This window comes from Acipenser ruthenus, chromosome 40, assembly GCF_902713425.1.
Source record: "Acipenser ruthenus chromosome 40, fAciRut3.2 maternal haplotype, whole genome shotgun sequence".
Lineage (NCBI taxonomy): Eukaryota > Metazoa > Chordata > Actinopteri > Acipenseriformes > Acipenseridae > Acipenser > Acipenser ruthenus.
In genome coordinates, this window is record NC_081228.1 from 7,561,119 (window position 1) to 7,578,367 (window position 17,249).

At 46.6% G+C, this 17,249-nt stretch overlaps 1 protein-coding gene across 1 annotated transcript; it reads left to right on the top strand.

Annotated features, from left to right (window-relative positions):
* Window positions 1-6,845: 6,845 nt before the first annotated feature.
* On the top strand, window positions 6,846-10,222 carry LOC117397387 (apolipoprotein A-I-like). The gene is made up of 4 exons (XM_033996179.3): window positions 6,846-6,943; window positions 8,616-8,677; window positions 8,859-9,012; window positions 9,138-10,222. The coding sequence occupies exons 2-4, from the start codon at window positions 8,635-8,637 to the stop codon at window positions 9,736-9,738; spliced, it is 798 nt and encodes a 265-aa protein (XP_033852070.2). The 5' UTR covers window positions 6,846-6,943; window positions 8,616-8,634; the 3' UTR covers window positions 9,739-10,222.
* The last annotated feature ends 7,027 nt before the right edge of the window (window positions 10,223-17,249 follow it).

A 17,249-nucleotide genomic window follows, 5' to 3' on the forward strand; every position in this document is an offset into this window, starting at 1 on the left:
GCTTCTCGACTGTGACTGGTCACTGCTTGTATCCTTGAGTGATGATTAGGGTAAGGGTCGTTCGACTCTGACACGCACACTGACACACACGCACACTGACACCGCAGTCCTGACACACGCACACTGACACAGCAGTCCTGACACACACACACTGACAGCAGTCCTGACACACACACACTGACACAGCAGTCCTGACACACACACACTGACACGCAGTACTGACACACACACACTGACACGCAGTACTGACACAAACGCACACTGACACAGCAGTCCTGACACACACACACTGACACGCAGTACTGACACACACACACACTGACACAGCAGTCCTGACACACACACACTGACACGCAGTACTGACACACACACTGACACACAGTCCCTCACCTGTGGAACCACAGTACTGACACACACTGACACACAGTCCCTCACCTGTGGAACCACAGTACTGAGACACACACTGACACACAGTCCCTCACCTGTGGAACCGCAGTACTGACACACACTGACACACAGTCCCTCACCTGTGGAACCGCAGTACTGACACACAGTCCCTCACCTGTGGAACCGCAGTACTAACACACACTGACACACAGTCCCTCACCTGTGGAACCGCAGTACTGACACACACACTGACACACAGTCCCTCACCTGTGGAACCGCAGTACTGACACACTGACACACAGTCCCTCACCTGTGGAACCGCAGTACTGACACACACACTGACACACAGTCCCTCACCTGTGGAACCACAGTACTGACACACACAGTCCCTCACCTGTGGAACCGCAGTACTGACACACAGTCCCTCACCTGTGGAACCGCAGTACTGACACACAGTCCCTCACCTGTGGAACTGCAGTACTGACACACACACTGACACACACAGTCCCTCACCTGTGGAACCGCAGTACTGACACACAGACTGACACACAGTCCCTCACCTGTGGAACCGCAGTACTGACACACACACTGACACACAGTCCCTCACCTGTGGAACCGCAGTACTGACACACAGTCCCTCACCTGTGGAACTGCAGTACTGACACACACACTGACACACAGTCCCTCACCTGTGGAACCGCAGTACTGACACACACACACTGACACACAGTCCCTCACCTGTGGAACCGCAGTACTGACACACACACTGACACACAGTCCCTCACCTGTGGAACCGCAGTACTGACACACACACACTGACACACACAGTCCCTCACCTGTGGAACCGCAGTACTGACACACACACACTGACACACAGTCCCTCACCTGTGGAACCGCAGTACTGACACACAGTCCCTCACCTGTGGAACCGCAGTATTGACACACAGTCCCTCACCTGTGGAACCGCAGTACTGACACACAGTCCCTCACCTGTGGAACCGCAGTACTGACACACAGTCCCTCACCTGTGGAACCGCAGTACTGACACACAGTCCCTCACCTGTGGAACCGCAGTACTGACACACACACTGACACACACAGTCCCTCACCTGTGGAACCACAGTCCTGACACACACACTGACACACAGTCCCTCACCTGTGGAACCGCAGTACTGACACACACACACTGACACACACAGTCCCTCACCTGTGGAACCACAGTACTGACACACACACTGACACACAGTCCCACACCTGTGGAACCGCAGTACTGACACACACACACTGACACACAGTCCCTCACCTGTGGAACCGCAGTACTGACACACAGTCCCTCACCTGTGGAACCGCAGTACTGACACACAGTCCCTCACCTGTGGAACCGCAGTACTGACACACAGTCCCTCACCTGTGGAACCGCAGTCCTGACAGACACACTGACACACAGTCCCTCACCTGTGGAACCGCAGTACTGACACACACACTGACACACACAGTCCCTCACCTGTGGAACCACAGTCCTGACACACACACTGACACACAGTCCCTCACCTGTGGAACCGCAGTACTGACACACACACACTGACACACACAGTCCCTCACCTGTGGAACCGCAGTACTGACACACACATTTAATTATATGAAGAGCTGCATTGTAGTGTATTGCACGCGTTCCCAATCTCTTTTACCCGAGGCTCATCTGTTCAGCAGCATGCTGCACTGCGGACCACTATTAGCACTCCTTGAGAAAACGTCAAATTAAAAACCTTTGATATGTTTAAACCTGTAACATTATAAATAAACCTAATCTAAACTGTCCTTTATTCATTTGAATAAATATTGTGAAAGATGGAAATCACACAGAATATGCCCTGAGTGAAAATATATTTTTTTAAAACACTTTTAGTATATAAAACAAATTGCAAAAACTAAACAGGCGTTTTTATCCAACCTTCAACTTCGGTATCTTTGTATAATTGAACAATTTAGAAATCTAGTTATTTTTCTTGGTCATCAGACAAGAAAGTGCAACGGTTTTTATTTATTTATTTATTCTTATTATTTTCCAACAAAACCTATTCTAGCGTTTTTTTAAGACGACTGTGAACGAGCCAGTAATCAATACAATAGCAGCATATCCAAACATTTTAACAAATCAATTACCGTGTGTAAGATTTATGAGTTTGAACATATCCATCAGAGGCATCCATTGAATTTAAATGAATGTTGTCAAGTGCAAAAGTTAGTATGAAAACGTTTCTACTAAAGAACAAACCCATTCCAGCTCCTCAAAGCTGAGCCCGCGGTACAAACCCATTCCAGCTCCTCAAAGCTGAGCCCGCGGTACAAACCCATTCCAGCTCCTCAAAGCTGAGCCCGCGGTACAAACCCATTCCAGCTCCTCAAAGCTGAGCCCACGGTACAAACCCATTCCAGCTCCTCAAAGCTGAGCCCGCGGTACAAACCCATTCCAGCTCCTCAAAGCTGAGCCCGCGGTACAAACGCATTCCAGCTCCTCAAAGCTGAGCCCGCGGTACAAACCCATTCCAGCTCCTCAAAGCTGAGCCCGCGGTACAAACCCATTCCAGCTCCTCAAAGCTGAGCCCGCGGTACAAACCCATTCCAGCTCCTCAAAGCTGAGCCCGCGGTACAAACCCATTCCAGCTCCTCAAAGCTGAGCCCGCGGTACAAACCCATTCCAGCTCCTCAAAGCTGAGCCCGCGGTACAAACCCATTCCAGCTCCTCAAAGCTGAGCCCGCGGTACAAACCCATTCCAGCTCCTCAAAGCTGAGCCCGCGGTACAAACCCATTCCAGCTCCTCAAAGCTGAGCCCGCGGTACAAACCCATTCCAGCTCCTCAAAGCTGAGCCCGCGGTACAAACCCATTCCAGCTCCTCAAAGCTGAGCCCGCGGTACAAACCCATTCCAGCTCCTCAAAGCTGAGCCCGCGGCACAAACGCATTCAAACTCCTGCAGCTGCCTGTTGTGTTCTTTATACTTTGCAAAATGTATTCTGTGGTAGCGGAGTGGATATATTGTAATTGTATTAATACTGAACCCACTTTTACATCTGCTAGCAGAGCGATCACATGACCTTCACGCTGCTCTCTTGTCAGAGCCCTCGCTCGACATCCCGCCTACAGGCAGGCAATCTGTGAGCTCTGATTTGTCAATTTCAGCTTTGATTGACAGTCTGCCAATACTGCCTTGCTACGCTTTATTTTTCTAGTTTCAGCTGCCGCCGGCGCTGCTTTTCACTTTGAATAGAAACAAATACACAGAGTGTGATTGCTCCCGCGGCCCACAGTTTGGGAAGCCCTGCTGGACTGTGTTGGGTCAGCTCTGCCCTGACTTGGGATGAGATCCAGACAAACGCCTTGTTCAGGTGTGGATGCTGGCTGAGGCAGTTTCCTCCTATCTCATGCTGGCAGTTTCAATATTTGCATTGTTCAATGATTACAAGGATCCAATAAAGTCTGGTTGTTAATTTCCACAGCGGATACTGGTCAAGGCTGACCTGTGAGGGGGCGGCCGTGCCTGCTCAGCACATCAATACTGGCAGAGATTCACACTGCCCTCCCAGTCCAGGTGGGTGCCATCACGGACACACACACACACACACACACACACACACACAATCACCCGGCTCTCACACACACACACAATCACCCAGCTCTCTCTCACACACACACACACACACACACACACAATCACCCGGCTCTCACACACACACACAATCACCCAGCTCTCTCTCTCTCTCACACACACACACACACACACACAATCACCCAGCTCTCTCTCTGTCTCTCTCTCTCTCTCACACACACACACAATCACCCAGCTCTCTCTCTCTCACACACACACACACACACAATCACCCAGCTCTCTCTCACACACACACACACACACACACACAATCACCCAGCTCTCTCTCTCTCACACACACACACAATCACCCGGCTCTCTCTCACACACACACACACACACACACACACAATCACCCGGCTCTCACACACACACACAATCACCCAGCTCTCTCTCTCTCTCACACACACACACACACACACACAATCACCCAGCTCTCTCTCTGTCTCTCTCTCTCTCTCACACACACACACAATCACCCAGCTCTCTCTCTCTCACACACACACACACACACACAATCACCCAGCTCTCACACACACACACACACACACACACAATCACCCAGCTCTCTCTCACACACACACACACACACACACACACACACACACACACAATCACCCAGCTCTCTCTCACACACACACACACACACACACAATCACCCAGCTCTCACACACACACACACACACACACAATCACCCAGCTCTCTCTCACACACACACACACACACACACACACACACACATACACACACACACAATCACCCAGCTCTCTCTCACACACACACACACACACACACAATCACCCAGCTCTCTCTCTCTCACACACACACACACAATCACCCAGCTCTCACACACACACACACACACACACACAATCACCCAGCTCTCTCTCACACACACACACACACACACACACACACACATACACACACAATCACCCAGCTCTCTCTCACACACACACACACACACACACAATCACCCAGCTCTCTCTCACACACACACACACACACACACACAATCACCCAGCTCTCACACACACACACACACACACACAATCACCCAGCTCTCTCTCACACACACACACACACACACACAATCACCCAGCTCTCTCTCACACACACACACACACACACACAATCACCCAGCTCTCTCTCACACACACACACACACACACACACAATCACCCAGCTCTCACACACACACACACACACACACAATCACCCAGCTCTCTCTCACACACACACACACACACACACAATCACCCAGCTCTCTCTCTCTCACACACACACACACACACACACAATCACCCAGCTCTCTCTCACACACACACACACACACACACACAATCACCCAGCTCTCACACACACACACACACACACACAATCACCCAGCTCTCTCTCACACACACACACACACACACACACAATCACCCAGCTCTCTCTCACACACACACACACACACACACACAATCACCCAGCTCTCTCTCACACACACACACACACACAATCACCCAGCTCTCACACACACACACACACACAATCACCCAGCTCTCACACACACACACACACACACACACACAACCACCCAGCTCTCACACACACACACACACAATCACCCAGCTCTCTCTCTCTCACACACACACACACACACACAATCACCCAGCTCTCTCTCACACACACACACACACACACACACAATCACCCAGCTCTCTCTCACACACACACACACACACACACACAATCACCCAGCTCTCTCTCACACACACACACACACACACACACAATCACCCAGCTCTCTCTCTCTCTCTCACACACACACACACATACACACACACACAATCACCCAGCTCTCTCTCTCTCACACACACACACACAATCACCCAACTCTCTCTCTCACACACACACACACACACTCACAATCACAATCACTCGTCTCTCTCTCTCTCTCTCTCTCTCTCTCTCTCTCTCTCTCTCTCACACACACACACAATCACCCAGCTCTCTCTCACACACACAATCACCCAGCTCTCTCTCTCTCTCTCTCTCTCTCTCTCTCTCTCTCTCTCTCTCTCTCTCTCTCTCTCTCTCTCTCTCTCTCTCTCTCACTCACACACACACACACACACACTGGGGGAATCAGCTGGGGGAGGTGCTTACGACCGGACAAAGGTTCTCATATCTACTCTTCAGGGTTTAAAAACCTTTATTGACCCGCAAATTCCGATGAAACGTTTTCCAGGAAGGTTTAGCTTCTGAAGGTTTCATGAGATCCGCATTTAAAATATTTCTGCTTTAAAAACAGAATTCACAATAAACATTTGAAAACAATTGAATTTACCACTAAAGGTACCAGCAAGGTAACTGCATGGACCCTTAATCAATGCTTACCACAGGCATGGGACAAAAATGGGTTCATCAATAATTTCATTGCATTGATTATGCATTGCCTTTGAAAAACAAATATTAATGAAGCCGCTGTCTAATAATCCCACTGTGGAGAGCAGGCTGTCAGTTGTAGTAAGGCTATAATACTTTATTACTGTCAAATGTCCAAACCGCACAGCAGAGCTGTTTGGAGTTTGATTGGATTAAAAATGAGCCATGCTTTGTAAATATCAATAGATTTGTGTGAAGCAGAGGGAACCCAGTGACTGGGCTGCTCTCTGCCCTTGCTGACCTGCCCCTGCCTCTGCCCAGCACAGCGTGTTCCTGCGCAGGGTGGGTGTGGGTCCATCTTGAGGATTCTGTTTACACAAGCACTAATTACCAAACAGTGCTGGAGCCGTGACCCTTGAACACGAACTTCCAAATAATCAGCCAGTGCTCAGCACAGGGCTAATTCCACCAGACAGCAGCTATAAAACACCGCGGTCTGAGGGCTCAGCAAGACATTCCCCTGCAGAACCGGAAAGGTAAGACAGCCTCTACGTTTCTCCATGTCAGAAGACTTGCTAGGGTAGCCTGATGTTTTAAGAAACTACTGCTAACTTGAAGCTGTAAGAAACTAGCAACAGCCTTACAGACACTGCAGTCTTGTACCAGCGAGGCAGGCAGGAGGAGAAACTGTAGTGGGAAGCATGGAAGAGGTTAATACTGTGCTGGGTGATTTCAGAATGATTGACAGTGTTTAGATTATAGAATAGGAGGCTGTGTGGTCCAGTGGTTAAAGAAAAGGGCTTGTAACCTGGGGGTACCCAGTTCAAATCCCACCTCAGCCACTGACTCACTGTGTGACCCTGAGCCAGTCACTTAACCTCCTTGTGCTCTGTCTTTCGGGTGAGACGTAGTTGTAAGTGACTCTGCAGCTGATGCATAGTTCACACACCCTAGTCTCTGTAAGTTGCCTTGGATGAAGGGGTCTGCTAAATAAAACAAACAAATAAATAGATTACTATGTCAGGCTGGAGCGAGAAAGCTTTCAGGATTATTTTCACTTTACACAAATGCAATGAATGCTACTCTCATTCTGGGTCTGGCTCATTCCTTCACAAGGATATTCAGGGCTCTGTTCTTCCTGGTAGTTTTATAAGCATCTGATCACAGGAGCTTGTGTTCAGTGGCGTGGGTTTGTTTTCATTGCAGATCAGTGACGGGCAGGTGCAGGGTACCTGTGGGTTAGTTGTGATTGCAGATCAGTGATGGGCAGGTGCAGGGTACCTGTGGGTTAGTTGTGATTGTAGATCAGTGATGGGCAGGTGCAGGGTACCTGTGGGTTAGTTGTGATTGCAGATCAGTGATGGGCATGTGCAGGGTACCTGTGGGTTTGTTTTCATTGCAGATCAGTGATGGGCATGTGCAGGGTACCTGTGGGTTAGTTGTGATTGCAGATCAGTGATGGGCATGTGCAGGGTACCTGTGGGTTTGTTTTCATTGCAGATCAGTGACAGGCAGGTGCAGGGTACCTGTGGGTTAGTTGTGATTGCAGATCAGTGACAGGCAGGTGCAGGGTACCTGTGGGTTAGTCCACTTCAAGCACAATAACTTGAGCTGCATGCGTTCCAATTGCAGCGAATGAATCAGAAGATCCGGCTCATTGCTTTAGCTGATCTGAACACATGGAGCAAGGCGGACTGGGAACCATCCCACTGACCAGTAGAAAGAAAAGACTCCTCCTGTTTAAGAAGCTTTCTTTGCACGCTGAAGTGTTTTTACATCATTCTTGTCTTCAATGGATCTAACTTGAAAGGACTAATTCAATTCACCTGGCTGGTTTCATAGCCCTTGATTAGCAGTAATCCTGACTATCAGAACATTGTTTTTAAATGAAAGACCTCTTAATACTCAACTTGGTACAAGGATGTTGAAGATATTTGATCAATACACAGATGTATAAAGTTAGATATTTTACTGTCAGTCTGACCCGTTTTACACTACAGAGTGCACTGCAATTAGCTCAGACTCAACTGACATGAAGCTGATTGTTGGTCAGCACAACGTTTGTGTTTCTCACTGGAATTGTCCAATTAAGATATTTCTCTAATTTCTGCTGGTATTCATCTTGCAGGCTTTTACCTGTATAGTACATTAGAGCTCATGTTTCCCTGAGTGATGTACAATGCCTGAGATTGATTTGCTCTGTTCTAGGTGCTGACACAAGACCATCATGAAGCTTGTAGCTGTCACTCTCGCTCTCCTGTTCATCACAGGTAAGGGGCTTGATCACAAATCTGCGTCAGTCTTTCCAGAACACTCTTCTCTGGTGTCCCAGTGTACACCGGTATACCATGCACAGTCATGCCCGGTCATGCCCGGTTCCTGTACAGGCCTCTTTCCCAGTTACCCCATTCCTAGTATACTCCAGTAACCCCTGCTGTGTGCTCCCCGCAGGCAGTCATGCCCGGTTCCTGTGGCAGGCGGACGAGCCCCCCAGCCAGCTTGAGGATTTGAGAGCCTCTCTGATGACCTACGTCAGCCAGGTGCGGGAACTCGCCAAGAGCACCATCGACCAGGTCGAGAGCACCGAGCTGGGAAAGCAGTATGGGTAAGCAAACCAAAAAAACTGTTCCTCTAGCGAGCATCACGAGGGAGTAACACTGCCCCCTGTGCCTCTATAACGCAGTACAGTGACCTGAAATCTAACCTGTTTGTGCATTGTGTGTCCCTCAGCGTAAGGGTCTCTGAGAGCCTGGCGCAGCTCAGTCAATACGTGCAGAAAGGGGCGAAGGAATTGGCCCCCTATTCCGACGAGGTCACCGTCCAGATTCTGCAGCAAACGGAGCAGCTCCGCGCACAGCTGAAGGCAGACCTGGAGGACGTGAGAGCAAAGGTGGCCCCCTACTCCAAGGAGGTGCGCGAGAAGATTCAGAAGCACGTGGAAGAGTACAAGGCCATGCTCGCCCCGCTGGCTCTGGAGCAGCTGGAGAAAGCCAAGCAGAACGTCCAGGAGCTGAGAGAGAAGCTGCAGCCCCACGCCGAGGTCCTGCGCGAGAAGGTGAAGACCAACGTGGAGGAGCTGCGCGTGCATCTGGCCCCGCTGACAAAGGAGCTGAAGGAGAAGGTCGACCTGCGACTCGAGAACTTCCGCAAGCAAGTAGCCCCCTACACAGAAGAGTACCGCGGGAAACTGAGCCAGGCCTTGGAGGAGGTCAAGCAGAGTATCGTCCCCCTCACCCAGGGCCTGCGCGAGAAGGTGGAGCCCTACACCGCGGAGCTCAGCACCAAACTCCTGTCCCTCTGGGAGACCGTGCTGCAAAAAGTCAAAGCCTAGACAGCCGCACACACACACTCTGAGTCACACTCACACACAGAGATGCTGACACACACACACACACAGAGATGCTGACACACACACACACACACTCTGAGTCACACTCACACACAGAGATGCTGACACACACTCACACATATGATTGCAGTATTACTCTTTCTAACACACATCCAGCCCCCGTCCTGAGCCGGTGGACAGTGCTGTCTCTCCCTGTCTCCTGTACCACACGCTCACTCTCTATATCCCCTCACCCGCTATGCTGGCTCGCTGTAAATGTAGCCCTTGCTGTGTTGTTATGAATGCATATTTATGTTCTGAAGAGTACTGAGCTTGCTTCAGCACAGTCGTCACCACCTTGTCTTCTCAAACGCACTGCTTGTCTGTTTAATTGCATGTAATACTCCTGACAATTTCATCACCCTATTGCTTTATTATTCATGATGTATGCTGTACAATTATTAAAAATCAGCCGTATCTAATAAAATCATGCGTGGATGTTGGTCTGTGAATATGACTATGAGGGCCTTGGCACAGTGACCATGGCTCATAATGAGGAACACGATCATTAGTGTGAATACCTGCCAAGGGCCAGACTGTCATCCCCATTACATACTGGACGAAAAGGACAGAGGGCTAGATTCTCAAAGCTAGTACTGTGTAACTCCAAACCATCATAGCACACTGCTTTCAGAAAGGAAAGGGCAGCCTGTGTGCTTGTAGCTAAAGCTTTAGGGCAGGGGTTTTCAACCGGGGGCACGCGTACCCCTGGGGCTACTTCTATGAGTCATAGGGGGTATGCAGGACGGCTCAGAAATGCACAAATACAAATGAAAGTAAGAGAAAATAATGATCTTGAATTGACTTTTTAAACAGTATTATATATTACCTCTAAACCACTGTGCATACATTTTTTATTTTTGTTTAGCAGCTCAAAGTGAACAGCGACAGAGGAAAAAACACAGAATCTATCACGGCCGCACTTTCCACCCGCACGCATTGCATTGTGGTTTATATTATTGGTGGGTGAAGCTGTGCTGCTCATGATCTTTGCTGTTTTCAGCTTGTCGTATCAGTGGAGCACAACGTTTCTGCATTGTTTAGAAGTGTAAAGGCTCCGGTAAACATAAATAATAATTACAATCCTCATACTTTGACGGGTTTTATTTATGCCGCGGCTGCATTTTATTAACAGCGATAGCGGCTGCTAGAATTTGTTTTCGGTGTTTGAAATGGATACATTTCTTACTTGAAAAAAACAAAAAAGTGCAAAGCGACAGAAAGTTACACAGAGTCCATTTGGATAATTTGTACGCTGGCTTTAATAAAAAAAAATGTAGTTATTATAGTTTTATCTTGAGGTTAATGTTTTTGTAAACATTTTAAACGGCACACAGAATTCTGCTGAGATGTGAAGTAAATGGTAACATGATAAACATTTAGACTATTTTGTATTATTTATAATGACTTTTCACAATAGAGAGCGAATACAAGTGTTTCCAAAGAGATTCCCCAATACTGTCTTAATTCTGTGCATCCAAAGACCTGTTATTTTTAAGAATGAAGCTTACTGTTTGGTATTCTGGCTTAGATCAGCAGTTTGTCAGTCCCAGACTGTTGTGAAAAGTATATATTAAATAAACAGGGAAAAAAATAAATGTTTAATCAGATTATTCTGCCTTTCATTGCAACTGTGGAACAATTCAGTGAGCGAAAATTGTAAAGGATACTTTAGCTGAAACCTCCCGACAGAAGGGGTACAGTTTCAAGGCAATGTGTAAAAACTCTGATGTAGCGACAATTGCCCAACAAGGCTACACTACAGAAACGTGATGCACAACTACAGCTCTGTATCATAGAAAGCAGCTTCGTTTTTAGATGACTCACTCACACTAATGGGCAGCAGTGTGGAGTAGTGGTTAGGGTTCTGGACTCTTGACTGGAGGGTTGTGGGTTCAATCCCCGGTTGGGGACACTGCTGTTGTACCCTTGAGCAAGGTACTTTACCTAGATTGCTCCAGTAAAAATCCAACTGTATAAATGGGTAATTGTATGTAAAAAAAATAATGTAATATCTTGTAACAATTGTAAGTCGCCCTGGATAAGGGCGTCTGCTAAGAAATAAATAATAATAATAATAATAATAATAATAATAATAATAAACATACTTGCACCACGTTTGATAACCGCAGAAAGGGAATTAAACAGCTGAGTAAAATATGTGCGTGTTCAGCACATTGTGAGGGCAAAGACGATCCTGCCAACTGAGCCTTGAACACAAGCCTCCAAAAACCAGGATCTGCTCAGCTCAGGGCTCATTCCACAAGGCCAGCCTCCCCCATAGCATACAGGGGGTGGGCGGGTATGAAACAGGGCCGTCTGAGGGGCAGCAGGGCATTCGCCTGCCGTAGCCCTTACCTGTACTGTTCATTGCAGTTCATATTACCAGGGAAATGCATTGGGGGAACAACTGCAAAGATTTGCTCTTTTCCTGGTGCTTGTTGGTGTTACTTTGGCTCTCCTGTTCATCACAAGGAAGGGGCTTCAGTAGCAGTCTTCAAACAGGGATTTAGTCAACCAGCTGGTCTGCTGACATACACAGTAACTCCAGCGTTGTAGACTCAGCTGAACGGTCTGTCAGTGTCATATTCTGTACTCATAGTATCAATGCAGTGCCCCTGCTTGTTTGAAGTGCTTGGGGTGGGGCACTCAGACCACTTGCTCACTAAATATCCTGGCAAGAGATCTTGTTATTCTTCAAATATTAGTCAGCCTTCTCACAAAAGCGAAGGTGCCCTAGGAATGATGAACACGGAGGTGAGAGATGCATTGTCCTAGGAATGATGAACACGGAGGTGAGAGATGCATTGTTCTAGGAATGATGAACACGGAGGTGAGAGATGCATTGTCCTAGGAATGATGAACACGGAGGTGAGAGATGCATTGTCCTAGGAATGATGAACACGGAGGTGAGAGATGCATTGTCCTAGGAATGATGAACACGGAGGTGAGAGATGCATTGTCCTAGGAATGATGAACACGGAGGTGAGAGATGCATTGTCCTAGGAATGATGAACACGGAGGTGAGAGATGCATTGTCCTAGGAATGATGAACACGGAGGTGAGAGATGCATTGTCCTAGGAATGATGAACACGGAGGTGAGAGATGCATTGTCCTAGGAATGATGAACACGGAGGTGAGAGATGCATTGTCCTAGGAGTGATGAACACGGAGGTGAGAGATGCATTGTCCTAGGAATGATGAACACGGAGGTGAGAGATGCATTGTCCTAGGAATGATGAACACGGAGGTGAGAAATGCATTGTCCTAGGAATGATGAACACGGAGGTGAGAGATGCATTGTCCTAGGAATGATGAACACGGAGGTGAGAAATGCATTGTCCTAGGAATGATGAACACGGAGGTGAGAGATGCATTGTCCTAGGAATGATGATCGTGGAGGTCAGAGATTAGGGTTAAGTTTAGGGTTAGGGTTAGGGTTAGGGTTAGGGTTAGGGCCCCACATTCTGTTCTTGGGAGGGAGTCCTGCATAAACAGAGATCCCACCCAGTCACTCTGGATTGGCTGTTAAATCTTTTGCATAGCTTTGAAGAGCGGACAAATACATTGAAACACATAGAGAAACACACAAATACATTGAAACACATAGAGAAACCAAAACACACACAAACACACAAATACATTGAAACCAAAACACACAAACAAACACACACATACAAACACACACCCATACAAACACAGACACACACATACAGACACACACCCATACAAACACAGAGACACCCATACAAACACAGACACACACATACAGACACACACCCATACAAACACAGAGACACCCATACAAACACATACACACATACAAACACAGACACACCCATACAAACACACACACACACATACAAACACACACACACACACATACAAACACAGACACACCCATACAAACACACACACACACACATACAAACACAGACACACCCATACAAACACACACACATACAAACACACACACACACACACATACAAACACACACCCATACAAACACACACACCCATACAGACACAGACACACAGATTGAAGGAGAGTTGGGGGCTCAGTGCAGAGAGGTGTGGGGGGTACAGATTGAAGGAGAGTTGGGGGCTCAGTACAGAGAGGTGTGGGGGGTTACAGATTGAAGGAGAGTTGGGGGCTCAGTGCAGAGAGGTGTGGGGGGTACAGAGTGAGACAGTATTAGAGATTTGATTGCTGGCTACAGGTAATAAAAAGGCTAATATAATGTCTGTCAATGAGGGTGTGATTAATGTGTGCAGTCAGACTGTCTGTCAGCAGGGCTCTATTGTACATCGGGAATCTGTTTGCTTGTGTAATTAGTACAGACTGGGAGATGGATGATGCTGCAGAGTTACCCTGCAGGCCATTCCAGTCATCACTTCACCATTTCCTACTCCAGAGACCCCCACATCACTGCTCACACCTCGCCCCCCTCGTTCGCATGGTGCTTGCGGTGGTGTGGGTTAAGATTAAGGCCGGTGGGGTTGCTGTGGAATAATTAGGGTAGATGTGATTATGTAATGTTTCAGTGCTGGGAGTGACTTGTAGGCGTGTTAATTAAACTGTCTGCCTCACATGAAGTCGGTTCATAAGATTCAAGTTTGGCGCTCAATGTCCTCTGTCACAGCTTACTTGAAGTTCTTTATTGCATTTCCCCCCCATCAGTAAGTCATGGAGTTATTTATTTAGGTTTGGGTTTGGCTGGAGTGTGGACACGTCTCCAGCCTTGCAGTTTCTCGGGTTTTGATCTTTAGCTTGTTAGCTCTCTTTACAAACATACACTGCAGCATCCCATCCAATTGAAAAGCGATAGAACTGTGTGATGCAATGCAAGGAAGCACTCGGTAATAAAAGCCCTGTGCCCCCCCCCTCCGCCCCCCTGCTGTGCACTCCCTGCTGTGCCCCCCCGCTGGGGAGGTTATTGCCTCAGTCTCTCCTCAATCATTCTGTGAGTCCCGGCTACACCCCTCTGCCATCACAATCACTTACATTCGAGACATGCAGTTAAGTTCACAACGCAGATCTGTGCTTGTCTGTCCCTCTTGTATTATTTGTAAGCGTGAGGGGAGTTCAGAAGCACTAGAGGAGCCTCCCTTGTGAGCCCCCATCTCGACCACGCTTTCACACAGTCCTTTATTAGGGTTTGCTGAACCACAGGAAGCCTTTGTGCAGGCATGACTAAACTTAACTAGGCTTGTTATTGCCTTATTATACAGTGTGCAGCAAAGGTTACATCTCACCCTTACCTTATATTGCATTACTTTGAATCAATATACTTCTATCATAATCATCCATCCATCCAGCTAGCCATAGACTGGGTTAGTTAGGTATATTCATGTCATATCAGTTCAGTTGTACATGTCCAGTATATACTGGTTAATATTGGAGCTGAGACTGATTCCTCCTCCTGCTAGCCAGTGTTTATTTATCAGCAGACAGACAGACAGACAGACAGAGATGCAGAACTCCGGCTATCCAGAGAGGTGCTGAGAGGGATGGCTCCCAAGGGGACTCCATGTTTCCCTTTTAAAGAGGGGCCAGTCAGGACCTTCACCTGCTGGAGGGATGAGCTGCTGATAGCCTGGCAGAGACAGACGGATCCCTCATCTTCCAGAGAACATTGGAGTCGAACACCCTGAGAGAGCCGAACAGTACAAGACACAGGGGCGAGGACACCAACAGCAAGCAGCGAACACTGACAAACATCTACAAAACAAACTGAACCCGCAGGATCAGACACGACGAGAAACATCTACAATACAAACTGAACCTAGAACTAGACACCAAGAAACACTGACACACATCTACAATACAAACTGCACCTGCAAGATCAGACACAACGAGAAACATCTACAATACAAACTGCACCTGCAGGATCAGACGCAACGAGAAACATCTACAATACAAACTGAACCTAGAACTACAGACACACACCTACTATACAAACTGCACCTAGACCTTTCTTCAATATCGCTCATGGTCCAAAACTATATAGACTACACATTATTTGGATCATACTGAGAAAAACATTTTACTTTAAATAAACCTTACGACCACTGGCTGTACTCAAGCCTGGGCAACACTCAAAGAGATATTATTATTATTATTATTATTATTATTATTATTATTATTATTGAAACTGTTTGTATTCATATTGTGCAGAGAAATTTACACACAAATCTGCCAAGTGATTTTCATGCATGGAAGCATTCTAAAGATTTGAAGTATTGAAGAAGAAGAAGACGAGGAAGAAGACGAGGAAGAAGACGAGGAAGAAGAGGAAGAAGAAGAAGAAGAAGAAGAAGAAGAAGAAGAAGAAGAAGAAGAGGAAGAAGAGGAAGAAGAAGAAGAAGAGGAAGAAGAGGAAGAAGAAGAAGAAGAGGAAGAAGAAGAAGAAGAAGAAGAGGAAGAAGAAGAGGAAGAAAAAGAAGAAGAAGAAGAAGAAGAGGAAGAAGAGGAAGATTATTTGATTTTTCTTAGAGCAATGCAGCCCTGCTCAGTTCACACGGAATTGGGAGGTAAGGAATAATAATAATAATAATAATAATAATAATAATAATAATAATAATAATAATAATAATAATAATAACTACAGTCTACAGTATCTGGGTAACAATGCTTTGTTTTTTATTAAATGACTCGAATTGCTACGTCACAAAGTTCAACAAGTATTTTATTTAAATTCATTAAAATACCAGCATATAATAAATAATACTAATACAATCAAAGCATTTACTATCACAACATCATGTTTTTAAATCGGTGTTTCTATTTCATTTATTTTAAAAGGCACGCAAATTGTCTGAACAAGTTACACATCTGATTTTTTTAATATTTGCAACAATTTATATGCATGTGTTATTCTTTATATCTAGACTAAATGGAACAAATAAACATATTATATATATTTTTTTCCTCTGGCAAATGGATTTATCATTGCATCAAGTTAATAGGAATAAGACAGCAACAAAGAGAAACAGAAACCTGTGTTCAAACTGGTATCTTCTCAATTGTACATTTAGAAGTGTGGTGTACATGGGGTTGTGAGTGAATAGCTGTTTTCTTATTAAATATCTGTCTGCGTGTTATCTGGGACAAAACATGAAGTCACTTTTTTGGCAGCCCTACAGCAAGGATGACCCCTTTCCACAAGGGAAGCCGTTGTGTCTGTCAGTTAAAGGAATTATAGAGGGTGATAAACGACTATGTTATAACAAAACTAAACTACAACACCCCCAATGCTGTATTTTCATCTGTAAGTTAGTTTCCTTTCCAAGCGGTTTGGTTTGTTAGGGGTTAGAGTTTTATAGGGTCCTCTCTCTCAGGGTCAGCTTTATTTCCAGTAATCCTAGCCGCGTGTTGCTGGAAGGTTTTGGCTTCTCACAATGCAGTTTTTCCTTCACATTTTTCATTATGAGCTCTGTGGTTAAGTCCTTG

What these genes read in the sequence shown, in the direction of transcription:
- LOC117397387 (XM_033996179.3), top strand. Translation starts at nt 8,635, where the DNA reads ATGAAGCTTGTAGCTGTCACTCTCGCTCTCCTGTTCATCACAG. An exon ending in CGCTCTCCTGTTCATCACAG is followed by an intron (nt 8,678 to 8,858) that starts GTAAGGGGCTTG and finishes TGCTCCCCGCAG; the next exon opens with GCAGTCATGCCCGGTTCCTG. An exon ending in GAGCTGGGAAAGCAGTATGG is followed by an intron (nt 9,013 to 9,137) that starts GTAAGCAAACCA and finishes TGTGTCCCTCAG; the next exon opens with CGTAAGGGTCTCTGAGAGCC.